At 38.4% G+C, this 17,572-nt stretch overlaps 2 protein-coding genes across 6 annotated transcripts; one reads left to right on the top strand and one right to left on the bottom strand.

Annotated features, from left to right (window-relative positions):
- Nucleotides 1-8,496: 8,496 nt before the first annotated feature.
- Nucleotides 8,497-12,093, top strand: LOC103420792 (cyclic nucleotide-gated ion channel 1-like). 2 transcript variants are annotated; one of them, XM_017328209.3, is made up of 8 exons: nucleotides 8,497-8,621; nucleotides 8,732-8,798; nucleotides 8,980-9,406; nucleotides 9,631-9,825; nucleotides 10,038-10,336; nucleotides 10,436-10,547; nucleotides 10,920-11,162; nucleotides 11,257-12,093. In XM_017328209.3, the coding sequence occupies exons 2-8, from the start codon at nucleotides 8,782-8,784 to the stop codon at nucleotides 11,788-11,790; spliced, it is 1,827 nt and encodes a 608-aa protein (XP_017183698.2). In that variant the 5' UTR covers nucleotides 8,497-8,621; nucleotides 8,732-8,781; the 3' UTR covers nucleotides 11,791-12,093. The 2 variants fall into 2 exon arrangements, with proteins under 2 accessions (XP_017183698.2, XP_070681113.1); XM_070825012.1 differs by having other exon boundaries at nucleotides 8,506-8,798.
- A 238-nt stretch (nucleotides 12,094-12,331) lies between these two features.
- Nucleotides 12,332-17,192, bottom strand: LOC103420793 (spermine synthase-like). 4 transcript variants are annotated; one of them, XM_029106215.2, is made up of 12 exons: nucleotides 16,896-17,192; nucleotides 16,374-16,454; nucleotides 15,518-15,738; nucleotides 15,378-15,422; nucleotides 14,773-14,849; nucleotides 14,552-14,674; nucleotides 13,877-13,981; nucleotides 13,722-13,794; nucleotides 13,560-13,631; nucleotides 13,088-13,283; nucleotides 12,748-12,877; nucleotides 12,332-12,636 (listed from the first exon to the last, which is right to left on the bottom strand). In XM_029106215.2, the coding sequence occupies exons 3-12, from the start codon at nucleotides 15,705-15,707 to the stop codon at nucleotides 12,538-12,540; spliced, it is 1,110 nt and encodes a 369-aa protein (XP_028962048.1). In that variant the 5' UTR covers nucleotides 15,708-15,738; nucleotides 16,374-16,454; nucleotides 16,896-17,192; the 3' UTR covers nucleotides 12,332-12,537. The 4 variants fall into 4 exon arrangements, with proteins under 4 accessions (XP_028962048.1, XP_028962045.1, XP_028962046.1 ...); XM_029106212.2 differs by having other exon boundaries at nucleotides 16,837-17,157; XM_029106213.2 differs by lacking the exon at nucleotides 16,374-16,454 and having other exon boundaries at nucleotides 16,896-17,169.
- Between the last annotated feature and the right edge of the window lie 380 nt (nucleotides 17,193-17,572).

Raw genomic sequence — 17,572 nt, 5'->3', positions numbered from 1 at the left:
CAAAGCTTCAACATGCGTACTTTGACACAAAGTATGTGATACTGAGTGTTACAACCAACATGGTTCACATATCAAAAGTATGGATCCCTTCATGCACAGCAAAACATTCATAAGCATCACTCATATCAATCAATATAAACATCATACATTCCAACACATTCATATATAAACATCATACATTCCAACATATCCATACATAAGCCAACTGTGCTTCCAAAGGGTTCAATATACTTTGTGTCATTCGACACTTGCTACAATGTGCCTCAACACCTTGCCCTTATTCTCACCAACCAGGTGATGAAATGTACAACCTGTACTCTCTTTCATGCCACCAACCAGGTGATGAAATGTACAACCCGTACTCTAATATCATTTGGCAACTTGCCACTCATGCCACCAACCAAGTGAAGAAGGAACTCATCTTCATGCCACCAACCAGGTGATGAAATGTACAACCCATACTCTCCTTCATGCCACCAACCAGGTGATGAAATGTACAACCCGTACTCTAATATCATTTGGCAACTTGCCACTCATGTCACCAACCAGGTGAAGAAAGAACTCATCTTCATGTCACCAACCAGATGATGAAATATACAACCCGTACTCTCCTTTATGCCACCAACCAGGTGATGAAATGTACAACCCGTATTCTCCTTCATGCAACCAACCAGGTGATGAAATGTACAACTCGTACTCTAATATCATTTGGCAACTTGCCACTCATGCCACCAACCAGGTGAAGAAGGAACTCATCTTCATGCCACCAACCAGGTGATGAAATGTACAACCCGTACTCTCCTTCATGCCACCAACCAGGTGATGACATGTACAACCCGTACTCTAATATCATTTGGCAACTTGCCATTCATGCCACCAACCAGGTGAAGAAGGAACTCATCCTCGTGCCACCAACCAGGTGATGAAATGTGATGAAAGGTGATGAAGGAACTCACCTTCGTACCACCAACCAATTGATGAAAGCAACTCACCATTCATTCCACCTACCAGAAGACAAGTGGTACAACTTGTACATGTGAACTCCTAGCATTCACAAATAATCAAAAACCCTCAAGCTTGACAACTCAACTAGGGGAGCACTTATGCCTAACAAGAGTTATAGTCATCAACAAAGTCTTATTGCAAGCCAACAACACCTTCAGTGCATGGCATACGAAGATCAAGCTATTCAGCCTTCTTGCATCTGCTTCAGACATTTCCCCTCTGTAATAATGCAAATACTACAACTCGTAGAAAGCTTCACACACTCTTGATCAAGACAGTGTGAAGCAAAACCAATTTATGGTGCCAACAAGAGCTTCATCAAATGAGTTCAACCACAATTCTCAAAAGCTTCACACATTCTTGATCAAGACAATGTGAAGCAAAACCAATTTATGGTGCCAACAAAAGCTTCATCAATGGAGGGCAACCACAATTCTCAAAAGTTTCACACACTCTTGATCAAAACAGTGTGAAGCAAAACCAATTCATGGTGCCAACAAGAGCTTCATCAATGGAGGGCAACCACAATTCTCAAAAGTTTCACACACTCTTGATCAAGATAGTGTGAAGCAAAACCAATTCATGGTGCCAACAAGAGCTTCATCAATGGAGGGCACCACAATTCTCAAAAGCTTCACACACTCTTGATCAAGACAATGTGAAGCAAAACCAGTTTATGGTGCCAACAAAAGCTTCATCACATGAGTTCAACCACAATTCTCAAAAGCTTCACACACTCTTGATCAAGACAGAAGCAAAACCAATTTATGGTGCCAACAAGAGCTTCATCAATGGAGGGAAACAACAATTCTCAAAAGTTTCACACACTCTTGATCAAGATAGTGTGAAGCAAAACCAATTTATGGTGCCAACAAAAGCTTCATCAATGGATGACAACTACAATTCTCAAACCTTCGAAGCAATTTCAAGACTGTTCGAAGCAAATTCAATTTATATGGTTCATCCAAACCTTTGACTACTACAATGTGTGGTTTGCATCACAATCTCTTGCTCAACAGTGTAGAAGCAAAATTTGTATATGTTGTCTCTCCCACATTTTCAAGGAAATTCAACAAAGCTTCATCAATTGAGGACAACTACAATTTCTCAAAAGCTTCACACTATCTTGATCAAGATAGTGTGAAGCAAAATCAATTCGTGGTACCCAACAAAGCTTCACCACAAAAGCTTCATCAATGGAGGACAACTACAAATTCTCAAAAACTTCACACTATCTTGATCAAGATAGTGTGAAGCAAAATCAATTCATGGTACCTAACAAAAGCTTTAACTCCAAAGCTTCACCTACAAAGCTTCAACTTCAAAGCTTCACCCACAATAGCTTAACTCACAATAGCTTCACCTACAAAAGCTTTACCCACAAAAGCTTCACCCACCACAAAAGCTTCACCCATAAAAGCTTCACCAACAAAAGCTTCACCCATAAAAGCTTCACCAACAAAAGCTTCACCCACAAAAGCTTCACCCACAAAAGCTTTACCCACCACAAAAGCTTCACCCACAAAAACTTCACCCATCACAAAAGCTTCACCTACAAAAGCTTCACCCATAAAAGCTTCACCAACAAAAGCTTCACTCACAAAAGCTTCCTCCACCACAAAAGTTTCACCCACAAAAGCTTCACCCATAAAAGCTTCACCAACAAAAAGTTCACCCACCACAAAAGCTTCACCAACAAAAGCTCCACCTACCACAAAAGCTTCACCGACAAAAGCTTCACCTACAAAGCTTCAACACAAAAGCTTCACCTACAAAAGCTTCACACTATCTTGATCAAGATAGTGTGAAGCAAAATCAATTCATGGTACCCAACAAAGCTTCAACCTCAAAGCTTCACCTATAAAGCTTAAAATATATATATATATATATATATATATATATATATTTTCAAAAATTCAAAATTTCAAAAATTCAAAAATTCAAAAAAAAAAAAAAAAAGCATAGGCCTCATCTTCTTTGAGCCTAACAACTTTCATAACAAATATATATGAATGAGGAGTTTTGGGCTACCACTTAGAAAGGAAAATGGTGAAGTTTTGTTACTTTGGAAACTTGGCTACTAGCAAGACACCTCATTCGTCAACTCCCTCGACCGGAGACTTGGGGGACTCCTGCCATATGCTACTGCACCTTGATACTTGGAAGTCTCACGACCACTCGGTGACTTGGATTTTTTCAAGTCTCCAACCGAGAAGTTTTCCTCACTCGGGAAATTAAGGGAGCACTACCTCAACCTACATGCTTCACTCACAAAGCTTCAACATACAAGCTTCAACATACAAGCTTCAACAAAAGGAAAAATTCAAAGAACTTAGTGAAGAAAGCCTTGGTGTATTTAACACAATACATTGAAATGAAGCAAAGCTTGTTTATTGATATCTCCGATAAGTTACAAATATGTACATATACATGAATCAAAATAAACAAACAAGAGGGAACCTTCACAAAGGTTGCTCAGGAGAAGTTTCAGCAATCGGCAGAGCCCCAGAAAGAGGAGGCACCATAGGGTGATCATTCAGAGCCTCAGTACTGGACAAAACCCCAGAAGGAGGAGGCATCGGAGGTTAATCATTTGGAGCTTCATTACGCGATACAACCCTAGAAGATGAAGGCAATAAATGCCTTTGGAACAAACCCACAAACCTCTGATGATCAAGTAAAATCTAACCATCAAATTCCTGCATCTAGTCAAGCTTCCTATTCATGTTTGTAGCATAGTCATGTGAAAGCCTGTGCAACAGTTTATTCCAAGGTTCTAAAAAACGCTAGGCGCTAGTCGGGCGGTGGGCTAGCGCCTAGCGCCTAGGCGGCTAGGCGGGGTCTAGGCGGATTTAGGTAAATTTCTGATATATTATATAAATTAATTAAATTTACTATATAAAATGTAAATAATTATTTACTAATATACTATTTCTTATAGAAGAACATACATATATGAATGTTTTATGTACATATATGAAATGCTTGCCTAGGAAAAAAAAACAAAATATTATCTAAATAATTTATAATTTATATAAGATATATATATACACACATAATATATATTCCAAACTTTTAAAAATATAAAAAACCCATGGGTGGTTTTCATTGTTAAACCATCAAATCGTCCATCACCCATCCATCACCCATCCACCCAAGGTGGTTTTCACATCACCCATCCACAAAACCATCAAAGTCCATGGTTTTCAATTTTAAAATCACAAACCGTCATGCTCTTTCACATCACCCATGCTTTTAGTCCTCAACTTGCACCACCAACACAGAAATGTTAGTCTCTCTCTCTCTCTCTCTATTTTCGCACTTTCTCTTCGCACTCTCTTCTCTGCTTTCATCTTCACAGATGAGCTGCAGAAATTATGAAATTATCTTCACGGGCAGTCTCACTCTCTCTATCTCTCTCTCTCTTCGCACCCTCTCTTCCCTCATCTTCACAGAGATGAGCTACATAAAATTTTCTGGGTCTCTGCTGCTACGTATGAGATCGGAAATTGTAGATCCTTTTACGAAAATTGCAGCAAGTTTGGAATTTTCAGCTAGATTCAAACCGCCTAGACTACCGCCTAGCGCCGCCTAGCCCGCCTCAGGCGCCTAGCGAGCGCATAGGCGGCCGCCTATATCCTCCCCGCCTAACTGAACGTTTTGATCTAAATCGAGTCGGAGCTCCACCGCCCAACGCCTAGGCGCCGCCTAGACGGCCGCCTAGGCCGATTTTTAGAACACTGGTTTATTCTCATACTTGAGCCATCTAATCTCCTGTTTGAGACTTATTACTTCAGCCGCCAATGATTCAACTTGGCGGGTTCAAGCAAATAGGCGTTGGGCCATATTAGACACAGAACCTACACACTGAACACTGAAAGCCAAGGAATCCTTAACAGCCAACTCATCAGACCGTTTCGAAAGTAGTCTGTTATCTTTGGGAGTGAGAAGGTTTCTAGCCACCACCGCATAGGTCATATCATTTTTCATCACAGAGTCTCCAATGGTAAGAGGACCAGTAGGGGATAAGAAGAATAGGCACCATATGTTGTCTTGAGAAGGCATAGTTGCCTCTTCACCAAAGTTCAAGTCAAAACGACGGTTGGATGGGCCAGACATTCTCAGAAATGATGAAGGAGAAATGAGGTGCAATAAATCTCTGAAGTAAGGGGAAAATTCCTACAAGCAATAACTCTCTGAATGTACTTCTTGCACACAATTGGTGCCCTTATAAAAGAAAGGGCAACATGGTCGTTGGTTCAAAAATCGAAGAGGCACCACTCTTCAGATTTCGCAGAGGCACCACTTTCCACACCCAACATCAACTCTTCGAGTAGCACAGATAACTTTACCAAATATCTCTGACAAAGTTTAGACACGTAAAGCTTGCAGTTCCCACTACATTGCTATGACCAAGAAGGGTAAAAGAATAGCAAAGAAAGGGCAACATGGTATTTGGTTCAAAAATCGAAGAGGCACCACTCTCCGGATTTCGAAGATGCACTACTTTCCACACGCAACATCAGCTCCTCGGGTACCACAGATAAATTTTGAAGGTCCAGCTACCCTACTATTACCCACAAGGGTAAAGGAACAGCACCACTGCTTGATAATTGGAAAGTCCCTATGTGTGTCAACCTCTGTGCTCCGTGGCAAGGCAGACTGGCAAAAATGCCCAACCTTTACTCACATTCGAGAAAACACTCCCAACAAGATTACTTGCTCAAAAATCGAAGAGGCATCGCTCTCCGAATCTTGAGAGCCAGACTCCCAACATGATTACTTTCTCAAAAATCGAAGAGACACCGCTATCGAAATCTCAAAAATCAAACTCCCAGCAGGATTGCTTTCTCAAAAATCGAAGAGGCACCGTTCTCCGAATCTCAAGAGCCAGATCCCTGATAGGATTGCTTGTTCGAAAATCGAAGAGGCACCGCTCTCCGAACTTCGAGAGCCAGATTTCCTTGGATAAAGCTTGTCTGCAATCTTCACACGCAACATCAGCTTTCCAGATACCACATACCACTTTTTCAAAATGCTCTGACAAAGTTAAAACACATGAAGCTTGCAGCCCTCACTACATTGCTATGATCAAGAAGGGTAAAGGAATAACATTACTACTTGTTGTTAAGGAGACTCCTATATATGTTGACCTTCATCCTCAACGAACAGGCAGACCTGCAAAAATGGTTAACCCTTCCTTATATCTGAGAGGGCACTCCCAACGAAGCCTCTCGAAATACTCAGCTTTATTTCCTCACGATAATACATCTGCAAACAAGCTATACCAGAGCAAGAATATCTCATATCATCAGGGTTAAAAGTAAGAGTATCTCATATCATGCTTTTTCTTTGTCTTTTCCTTTGGCATTGTTCTTACCTGCAAGACAAGGAGAAAGAGAGCAATCAGTCAGCACTTGGAATCAAGCTTCTAGTCAAGAATTGACTGCCTGGAACCCCTTGCCTGATTACTTACCTGGCATTGCTCTCGAGTACTCATCTTCAACATCTTATGCTTCCAGAGAAAATACCACATCTGCCTGAGGAACAGATAGGGCAAGTGAGAAGGATACAAGGAAGCATGTGGAGACAAGCGTAACAGAACACGTGCCGATACATCCACTACTTTGTCAACAGCAAAAGTATCTCATATCATCGGGGTCGAACGTACTCTAGATTTGATGGACTTGTTTTGACCCTCAAATTCTTGAGTCGGCCTTATACTCTGGAGGAAACCAGAAAACCCTCGAGCCTAGTTAAAAAATAAGCCTGTGGAAAGTTACTTCTTCAAAAGCAAAAGTATCCCATATTATCTCTTCTCCATTTGCTTCTCCTTATCCTTGTTGCTGTTTACGACACAAGGAGAAGGAGAACAATCAACCGGAAGTCGAAATCAAACCTCCGATGCAGATTGCTTGCTTAGAAGTCTGATTGCTTACCTTGTATGTTACCTCATTCGGCAAATCTCCTAGCTCGGCGACTTGGAGGACTCCTACTATAGGGTTTGTATCGCACTTGACCAAGCCTGAAACTACAAGTAAGCTTCAAGTGAAATTGATACATTACCTTGTGCATTTGCACTGGTTAAAGATATCACCCTTTGATGGAGAAAGAGTACTTCCAGAGAAGATGCCATATCTACCTATGAGACAGATAAGGCAAGTGAAGACGATACCACACTTCGGTACTTAGAAGTTTCATGATTACTCAGTGGCTTGAATCTTGCAAGTCCCCAACCGAGGAGCTTCCTTCACTCGGGAACTTAGGGGAGCACTGTTTGTACCATACTTGACCAATCCCGAAACTACTGAGCACCGGTCAACGTTATACCATCAAGGACCCAGAAGATTTTCCCTCCAACCAGGAGGCTAATCACAATGCGACACGTGTCGACATCAGAAGCCAATCACAGCGCGACACGTGTTAACATCAGAAGCCAATCACAACACGACACGTGTCAATGTCAGAACAAAGCTAGAAACTCTTCTATAAAAGGAGATCATTCTCCCACAATATTGTCTAATGTCATTTTTACTAAATCACTCACTAGTACTCACTAAATGAGAGCTTGAACATATGTACTTGTGTAAACCCTTCACATTTAATGAGAACTCCTCTACTCCGTGGACATAGCCAATCTGGGTGAACCACGTACATCTTATGTTTGCTTCCATGTCTCTATCCATTTACATACTTATCCACACTAATAACCGGAGCAATCTAGCGAAGGTCACAAACTTAATACTTTCTGTTGTATCAAAGTCTTCATTGATTTTGTGCATCAACAAGTGATGTATCAACCTGTTGTATCCCAAGCTTACAACATCTTATGCTCAAAAGATAAATGAGTATTTAGTATTTGGTAAATTGTTATGTGCCAAAGGAACAAAAGTGCTCGTAAATTAATTGGAATTTGGTCAACAATTTAGGTATATAATTGGATATATCGAATGATATATGGGTTATAGGGGTCATAGATGGGTTGATAACCTAATATGTTTTTCCTACAGTGTAATATAATCTCTTTCAAGAAAGGAGAGCTGATAGATAAATGTGTGTGTCTAGGAGCTCAAATTATAACATTGAATTTAAAACTGTAAGACAGCTTAAGCTAGCTATGGAGTTTGATTACTTCAGCCCCAAAGAGGAAAGACCAAGAAGTAGTTTGTGGTTGTAAATTAAGTCTAGTTTCAGAACTTTGAATAATATTACAACTTGAGCTAGAGGTTCATTTCGTTTTGTATACCTTTCAATTATTCATTCCTCACCATTCCTTTAAGAGTTTAGTAAAAAACAAGCATATCAAGCAATTTGACAGCGTCGTTTGGAACTTTGAGGTTCAAGTCGCAAAAAAACAAGAGCAAGTTGAACCTTACTTGAATTAATTAAAAGGAAAATTAGGAGAATATTCGGAAAAGACTTGGACAAGTTCTTCGTCAACGAGTATGTACAAGCAATGTTTAAACCCAAGACTTGGACTAGTTCTTTGTCAACAACTATGTACAAACAATGTTTAAACCCTGTATAATTGTTAATAAATTTGGATCCGACACAATGTTCTCTTCCACATTGCCAATCATTTGCTTCCAAAGAAACCCATTATATCTTTCTAGCTTGTAAGTTCTTCAATATATTATACATACCACTACCAGTATCACTGTATCAGTTCATGCTTTCTTTCCTAAAGTAAATTACTCTCTACCAGTTCATTCTTTCAAATTTTCAGGACAATCTGTCAAACATAAACAGTGTCCAATTACGCATGCCACGGATAATATGTCCATTCCATTAAGGTTAGTTTCTCTCGAAAAATAAAGGAAGTCCGCTATGAAAAGTAATTCATATTTTAGACAAATGATTTCCGCACACTTTTATTCTCCTTTTGCATACTTTACTGTTCTTCTGGCCTTCTTCGAAGTTACGGCACAAATTCGTGTTTTTCCCCCTTTATGATTAATTGCATCTTCTTCTCAGCCTTACATCTCACGATGCCAACATACCAAACCAGCAACCTGGAGGAGCTTCACCAAGTGAAAAATTTAAGTGCCTAAAATTGGATCGACTTCTTGCAAATAATCCACTGTGGAACAAAATATTTATAATTTCATGTGTGATTGCTGTGTCACTGGACCCTTTGTTCTTTTACATTCCAATCATCGATCAAGACAACAAGTGCCTTGGAATGGACAAAAAGCTGAAGAATGTAACTCTTGTTTTGCGACTGCTCGCAGATCTCATTTTCGTAGTGCATATTATTCATCAAATTTGTAAGGCCATTAAATCTGTCAACCCAAAAGAAAAGGAAAATTCCGGTTGGGAATCGAAAGCTATGGCAGTAGCCAGGAAGTTGTCGTGGCGCTCGATGGTTACTGATATTCTTGCTGTTCTTCCCATCCCACAAGTAAGACAATTAGAATTAAAGTTTGATCAATTTTTGGATGTTGTTATTGGAACTCCAGAGAAAATCGGTCTGCACTCCCCCAAGTTCTTTTTCTCTCTTATATTCACATGTTTAAAGTACATAATGATTTTTTTTTTTAGCGCTAATAACAACTTCCTAATGTTTTTTGTGAATTATATGATTAGCTTTAAGTTTAACTAGCTTTGTTTGTTTGTTTTGCCCAGGTGCTTTTAGTAGTTGTTTTCTTCAAAATGAGAGGCTCTGGATATTTGCAGAAAAGAAAGGTTCTAAACTTTTTTCTTCTTGCCCAATATCTTCCAAGGATTTATCGAATTCACCTATCCTCTAACAACCTTTCACAAACTGGAATATGGGTCAAAGGTGCATTCAATTTTTTCCTTTACATCCTTGCAAGTCATGTAAGTTTCTTTTCCATTGTCAATTTATTTTTATATTTTTAAATTAACTTACCCCTACCTGTTAACCTACTCTCCTTAGCTATTTGACTAAGTCGAGCGGTAATTCACTTTAGTTTGGTAAAACTAACTATTGTTTGTTTTAAACATTTGTACTAATTAAGAATTTACCCTTAATTTTACACTATATAATTAATTAGCTTCTTGTGTTTTAGGTACTTGGAGCTTTTTGGTATTTTTTTTCTATTCAACGAGAGACATCATGTTGGCATCAAGCATGCATGAAACAGAGCATTAGTGGTGTGATTACTTTTTACTGTGACAATCTCGGTACTACCCCAAGAGATAGAGATATTACATTATTTCAAGATGAATGTCCCATAAATGTTCCTGCAAATACTACACCGCCTTTTGATTTCGGAATATTTCTTGATTCCCTTAAATCAAACACCACGCCGTTGGATTTTTCGAGCAAACTCTTCTACTCGTTTTGGTGGGGACTGAGAAATTTAAGGTTGGCAATTCATCGACAACGAATTATTATGTACACATTTATCTTATTTTGTCACATTTCTTGATCATCGTTTGAATATATATATATTTTTTTTTGCAGCAACTTTGGCACAAATCTGACAACAAGTACATATGTGTGGGAAAACTTGTTTGCAATTCTTATTTCTATCATTGGATTACTCCTATTTTTATATCTCTTAGGGAATGTACAGGTTGGTGGTAAATCTCTGAGCTTATTTATAAATGTTTTTAAAATGACTAAAAGTGTCTATAGAAAAAAATATTTTTGGGTTTCAAAAAACACTTGAAGTATGTGCTGCTTCCACGAAACACTTCAAGTGTTTTTTTAGGATTCATTTGTTTTGTACTAAGATTGGTTCCAAAATCATTTTCACCAAAAACTTTTCAGTCATTTTAAAAACACCCAAACGAGCCTCTGTTATTTTTCCTTAAATTTTTCAATTATTTTCTTGATTAGTGTTTATTTTCAATATGTAGTGTATCAACAAGTGTATTAGTTTTATTTTCGTGTCTAATAGACTTACCAATAACAAGTATTTGTTGTGTGACGTACGTACATACAGACGTTTATGCAATTGGCAACTATAAAGTCGGAGGAGATAAGACGGAAGATGAAAGATCGAAAAATAGAAGAGTGGATGGATAAAAATGCTATCCCAGGACATTTGAAACAAAAGATCAAGAAAAACATAAAACAAAAACTGAAAGAAAACAAAGATGCTGATCTGGAGAATCTGATCTCCATTCTTCCTTGGTACACCATGAAACCCCTAAAGCGTTTGCTCTGCATGAATACCCTAAGGACAGTATGTGGGACCTCAACCCCTCTTATATCTTTATATGATGTGATTAATTAGATATGATTAAGCTAATCTGCATGCATGCATATAACATGTATAGGTACCAATGCTCAAAGAAACGGATGGAAAAGTGTTGAAAATGATCTGCGATTATCTGAGGCCAATGATTTACAGCGAGAATAGCATCGTTGTTCAAAGAGGAGATCCTCTCGATCGGATTATCTTCATTACGGAAGGGTTTATAGAGACTTATGTGGGCGGTGAACAGAGTCGACACCGTGCTGGATCATCGTCGGGTTCCCAATCCTCGTCAATGCCAACCAAAACGCTTAAAAAAGGCGAGTTCTACGGCGAAGAGCTTCTCAACTGGGCATCTCGGTCGCAACGTCCTATCTCCACCCAAACAGTTAAATGCCATACAAAAGTCGAAGCTTTTGTTCTTATGGCCAATGACTTGCCAAGTATAGTCTCCAAATGCGGATCGTTGTGGCCAAACATAAATCACAGCAACAACAACAATAACAATAATATTAACGTTACTCATCCTGAACAGCCCTTACTAAGTGGCGTCGAGAGCTCTACAGGCTCGACGCCAAGAATCCGGTATCTCAAACCTGCTGTACGCCCCCATTAGCCCTCCTGTGCGTCCCTTGTCCATGTACCTTATGAACAACAGTTCACGATTGTCGTTGCAGTTTTGTAGCGTTCTCTCTCTCCTGTTTGGTCAACGTGGCATGTTTTTGAATTCTCTCGTGGCATTGTTTAATGGGACGAACAGAAAGGTCTAATATGGCCCATTGGGCCTGGTTTAAAAATAAAGACTACAAGAAAGTGGGTTTCGTAGTAAGTTGGCCCATTGGGCCTATGAGCAAATAGTTTTTGTTTTGATGTAAGGCACCGAAAGCTTAATCTATCATAATCCTAATTAATTTTCCCACACATCGTTACAACTTGGGCTAACCCTAAACGTAAATCCAAAAGTCGTTATGTTATTAGCGCTCTAAAATAGTTTGATAAGTCGTGTTACTGTCATCAGCGCGTCAAAACAATTAGGATAAATCATGATGTTATTGTTATTAGAACGCAAAATAATATCCAAACCTAAACCCTAAGCCCCGAACAGGTACCTGAGAAAATCGGAATTTAGAGTATAAAGATAAAGTATAAAACCATAATTTAAAGTCGGACACATAATTATTTGATAGCCATAGTAAAATTTCCAATAACATTAATGTCAAATGTCCATATCATCCACAATTATTGAAATCCCACCAATGCCTCTGAAAGAAGAGCTCACGAACCCAACCCACCAACACTTGACAAATTATCTATTTTCTAGCTTTCCATTTGCTACTCAAGCAACCGTTGTCTCGACTAATAACTACTTCTCCCCGATTTGTCTTGCCGGAGTTGAAGATTCACGTAGCGCACTCACCTCCCTTCTCAAGAAAGAAGGCAACGCAAAGGCAGCTGAGTGCATCTGCCAAACAAACAACGCCGTTATTTTGCCTTACAAGTATATCTAAAGCAAACGAAAAGGATGCAAATACAGCAGATTGCTATGTCAGCTGAATCAGAAAATGACTCCTACCTCGGAGTTATAGAACTGGAGTTCTCTCGTATGTTTGAGAGCTCCTTCTAACTTCTCAATAGAATTGACGGGGTTTTTGAAATCAACGGGAGGCCCCTCTGTTGAGCACAACAGAAAACCTATCACACCACTGCATGACAAGTAATCTCACAAGTAAGAGTGATTTCATTATATCTACCTGGTCTTAAGAAGGACCGGATAAGCAAGGTGTTTAGTCTATACAACTTCACACGGAAGCTCAAGACATCTTTTCTATGCTAAAAACTTATAAATATATGTAAAGGTTGAGAGTGAGAGTGAGAGACTAGATTAATGCGAGGAAAGGAAACTACAGTGTTACCTTGGATACGTAGGAACACTCGCCCAAGCATATTCGACAGACCCCTTGAATGTTTGATGGCAAACAGAGATCAGATCTTGAATAAGATGTGTATGGAGCCACATGCTCTCTGCCATGTTACAGAGAACACCACCAGGCCTTAATGCTCTAGCTATTGTCTCAAAAAATGGCTTCTCTACAAGCTCTTGGGCGGGACCTGCATCCAAAGGAAACCGTACGTTTAAGCACTAGATTTAGAAATCTTATTATAACAAGTCTTTATATTGCACATCGAGATCAACCAAGGGAGATAGGAAGGAGGGGGGCACACAAAAGAAAGTAACCAGAAACAAACATGTCATCTGGTAATATTTATACAAAAACCACAGCAGACAAAGACATCTTTAGATGATCACAAATCAATTCAACAATAATTTGAAGTCAGCCAGCCAACAAGTGCACGGCAAAACTATTGTAAAAGTAAAAAACATACCAACAGGGTCTGACGAATCAACAATTACAGCATCATACTTCCCTTCAGGTGCAAGCCTTAAGAATTCAGTAGCTGTCATGGATTAAAAATGAGATATAATCCAAACACAAAGTCAATTTGACATTAACAATTTAATCAACAAATCGTAAGTATTAAACCTACCATCAGCGATGTGAAGGTGCACGCGAGGGTCCTCAAATCCAACAGCCAACCGAGGAAAAAACTTCTTGGACACCTACAAAAAGCCAAACAAAAGAAATTAGTTAGTCATCTCATATTCTTAACATAAAATACATGGAGGACATTACACCACTTACATCAATAACCATCTTATCTATCTCACATATATCAATATGCTCAACAGAAGGATGGCGAGAAACCTCCCTAAGAACCCCACCATCACCACCGCCAACCACCAGAACCTGCACAAAAACAACTATATGAAGGAAAAAATGCTTCTCATTTCCAGCACAAAAGTAAATCAAACTGCAATCACCAGGCTGTAACCAAGTCAAATTATTATAAGGATGTGGGTTTTGAATTCATGCTAACACCATTTCATATTCGATGCCCTATTCTTTGCCGAACAAGGAAACTGGTTCACAGAGCAAATGGTCATCCACAGGATAACTGCTGCCAAATCCACTTGCAGTGTGACAGAGTAATACCATTGTGCAGATATGGCTACAAAATCATGGCATCCAAGTCCAGCCAACATGAGGTAGATAACTACAATTTTATGAGCTAAACACTATATCTGATGCCTGGCTCGTAAGTCGTAAATCTATTCAATACCAGATAAAGTATTTTACTTTTGGAAATAAACGCTAAAAATTGATAAAGTATTTTACTTTTGGAAATAAACGCTAAAAACTGATCTTAATGTAGTTATACGATCTGTTCTCATGGTCATAGGTGATCGTTTGATCAAGAGATTCAGACTTTAAACACACACAACAAAAAAACACAAAGGTTGGATCATGTAAAATTACTGTCTTGGGGGCGGGAATTGAACAAAGAGGTAGATGTGCTATCATCTCCTGGTATGCACATTCATCTTTCTCACTCAGCTGGACAAGGCCATCAAGAACAAGCACTTTTCCATATATTGAGGACTGCATAAAAAGGAATTCAAGTCATAAATAAGACTAAAAGAAGGAACACAAGGTAGATAAACAACCAAATTCAACTGTCTAACACAAAAATGACAAACCTCAAACACCAAAATCTCTTGGAACTCTGATTTCCCCCTATACAGAATATTTTCTACTTTCAGTGAACGAGCTTCACCTGAAAAAATAATAATAATAACAACAAAAATGAAAACCATCAAACACAACTAGATGCATAGAAACTATTTCAAGTTAGAGGTGCGAAATTTCAAAAAGGAGTACTTTTATTAGAAGCAAAAAAGTTTAAAGAAGCACTACTTTAAATAGTGAGAAAAAGAAAGAAGAAGAAAACAATTACCAAAAGCTTCAACAACCAAACGAAATTCAGACCATGGAGTTGCCAATACAAGATATCGATGAAGCAAAAAAAGCTACTCCGTTCCTTTTATCTTTCCTCATTAAATGAAAAGCATTGTAAATTTGACAAAGGGTTCCTCTAATGGACAAGTTTTCCTAAAGTAATACTGAGAATGAAAGATCGCAAAATAAGCAAGAGATCATGACCAACAATAAAACTTAGCAACCTCAGTCAAGAACAGAAGAAAGGGATCTTGATCCACACGTGAAAAATGAAGCATGCGTTGTGTGGTATATAAAGAAACTACAATTGTGACCATGAAATGTGTGGATGCGTACAATTGCATACCTGGCCACATCGGGTTGTTGAAATAAAGCTTTTTACAAGCCTTCTCTGCAATCACAAAAAAATAAAAGAAAGTTTCAAATTATACAAACAACCAACAAGAAGTCCATTTACAAAGGTGAAAAATCCATATAGATAATGACCAGAGCGAGACTGGGATTCTGAGAACCACCCAGAAACAACAGTAGGATGACATTTTGCCTCCGGCTCAGGGATAGAAGCCCTAGCCTTCAAGCAACAAGAAGGGATGGCCTTCTCCGAACCATTCCCGTTACTCGCCTTCCCATCCATAGTCTTCTGGCATTCCAAACCTCTTCCTGCGCCTCCCTCCATATATTATCTTTTTCTTATCCGTCTCCAGTCTCTAACAATCAATACATACTCATAAGTAACATATAGCGGAAAAAATACATTCGCAATGAAAACCATCTTCAAGAATTAAAAAAAAAGGATTCTTCTGTCACAGTACAAACGCACTCATGTTGCACAAAGTTAAAGCATCTGTCTTAAACAATCAGATTATAACAAACAATGTTAAAACAAATGGCATACCAGAAGAACTATCACAAAAACTATTCCAAGCAAAAGGGTTTAAGCTAAAGTATCCGGAATTAAAAAAATGTAAAGTTTAAAACTTTTTGTTTAAGCAAGCTTGATTTGCACATAGAATCTTCCTATTAAAGCAGTAAGGATTTGATTTAAATCAACATCCACAATCAATGCAAGATCTTTTCCAAACTAAATCACATCACAAAATTCACAACACAAGCTATTAATCTACTAATTAAATCATGAATTTCTATCACACACCACCACAAAGAATGAAAGAATCATCTGAAGCTATTTAATTTATGTACTGGGTCCCAAATAATTTTTTTATTACCACAAAGCCTTGCGGAAAACAGAGAGTAGCGTTCTAGATTCATAGCCGACTACAGACTCTATTGCATTAAAAAGGAACTGAATTTCTGAATAGTACCAGACCAGTTCCAGCATTACCTCAGCAACAACTACTACAACTTATTATTTTTAAACTTTCCAGTCAAACGCCGCAGAGTAAAGTCCTAACCACCGTCAGACCTAACACCAAATAAAGAAATTACAACAAGTACCAAAGGCAAAAGATGGGAAATTTAAAAATAAATGAATTAAATTGATATATTCATTGTTGTTTTCTCTCCTGAAATTCTGTTTGGCTGCTGAGAAACCTTTCGAGCAAAAGGAAAAAAAGGGCATACGTTTCATTTGTTTCAGCAATTAACAGAAAGTAAAAGTTTTTTTCCATTTTCTCGGCCACAACTTTCCCGGGAAACAAACAAAAGCCTAGGGTTTTAAGCCATTAGCAAAAGAGGGTTCCCAAAAGGGAAGCCCGAGAGGGTGAGAATATCACTCTGTTTCTACAAAATTAGGAAAACTAATCAAAAAATAAAAAATGGGAAAATTAAGATCAAAAGAAACCCACATTTTTCTACAAAACTTGCAGAGCGGCAGAGATTGAATAGAAAGAATGAGGGAACGTACAGCAGGTCGTTGAGATGTAGAGAGAGAAGCAGAAACCAGAGATGTATATTTAGAGAGAGAGAACGAGAAGGGTTGATCTTGTCTGGGGTTGATCACAAATTGGGTTTTCGTGACGATTCAAGTGAGCGGGAAACGAAAATTAGCATGAACTGTTTTTATAGCCACACTCGCACTCTCCCTCTCCCACTCCCTCTCTGAGAAGTCTGTCGATAAATCTTTGCTCTGCCTCTCTCTGGTTCTCTCGGCTAACTTCGGTGTGCACGAGGACGCCGACACAGACCAAGTATTTATACTACTTTTTCTTTATTATTCTTTAAAAAAAAATTATTTTTTGAAATTACAAAATTTGTGGATGATGCTTCCATGTGTTGTATGTGGTACGTAAAGAACTTCAACTCAATTTTTTTTGTGTTCGAATTTAAATCAGTGAGTTTTTTACTTATAATCAAAATTATTCATATTATGAATTGTTTTGTATAGATGAATAAAAAATATAGTTATTTAGTCGATTTATTATAGCAAATAATGCTTCTATCAATTTTATTCTTATGTTTTAAACAGTTCGACCACCAAATTGCCTAATTTTAATCGATTTTTTACAAATACTATCTTTATGGAGCTATATATAATATAAACAGTTTTTATCATAAGAGAAATGCCTACTCTTCCAGTAGCCA

The sequence above is a fragment of the Malus domestica genome, chromosome 07, assembly GCF_042453785.1.
Source record: "Malus domestica chromosome 07, GDT2T_hap1".
NCBI lineage: Eukaryota > Viridiplantae > Streptophyta > Magnoliopsida > Rosales > Rosaceae > Malus > Malus domestica.
Note: the sequence above shows the minus strand (reverse complement) of the source record. Positions and strands in the feature narration are given on the sequence as shown.

Excerpts from the sequence above, each read along its gene's own strand:
- LOC103420793 (XM_029106215.2), bottom strand. The coding sequence starts at position 15,707 with ATGGAGGGAGGCGCAGGAAGAGGTTTGGAATGCCAGAAGACTATGGAT. Across the intron at positions 13,795-13,876 it reads TAGATAAGATGGTTATTGAT|GTGTCCAAGAAGTTTTTTCC; the intron begins GTAAGTGGTGTA and ends GGCTTTTTGTAG. Across the intron at positions 12,878-13,087 it reads AGTGTTCCTACGTATCCAAG|TGGTGTGATAGGTTTTCTGT; the intron begins GTAACACTGTAG and ends CTTGTCATGCAG.
- LOC103420792 (XM_017328209.3), top strand. Across the intron at positions 9,407-9,630 it reads CTGTTCTTCCCATCCCACAA|GTGCTTTTAGTAGTTGTTTT; the intron begins GTAAGACAATTA and ends TGTTTTGCCCAG. Across the intron at positions 9,826-10,037 it reads TTTACATCCTTGCAAGTCAT|GTACTTGGAGCTTTTTGGTA; the intron begins GTAAGTTTCTTT and ends CTTGTGTTTTAG.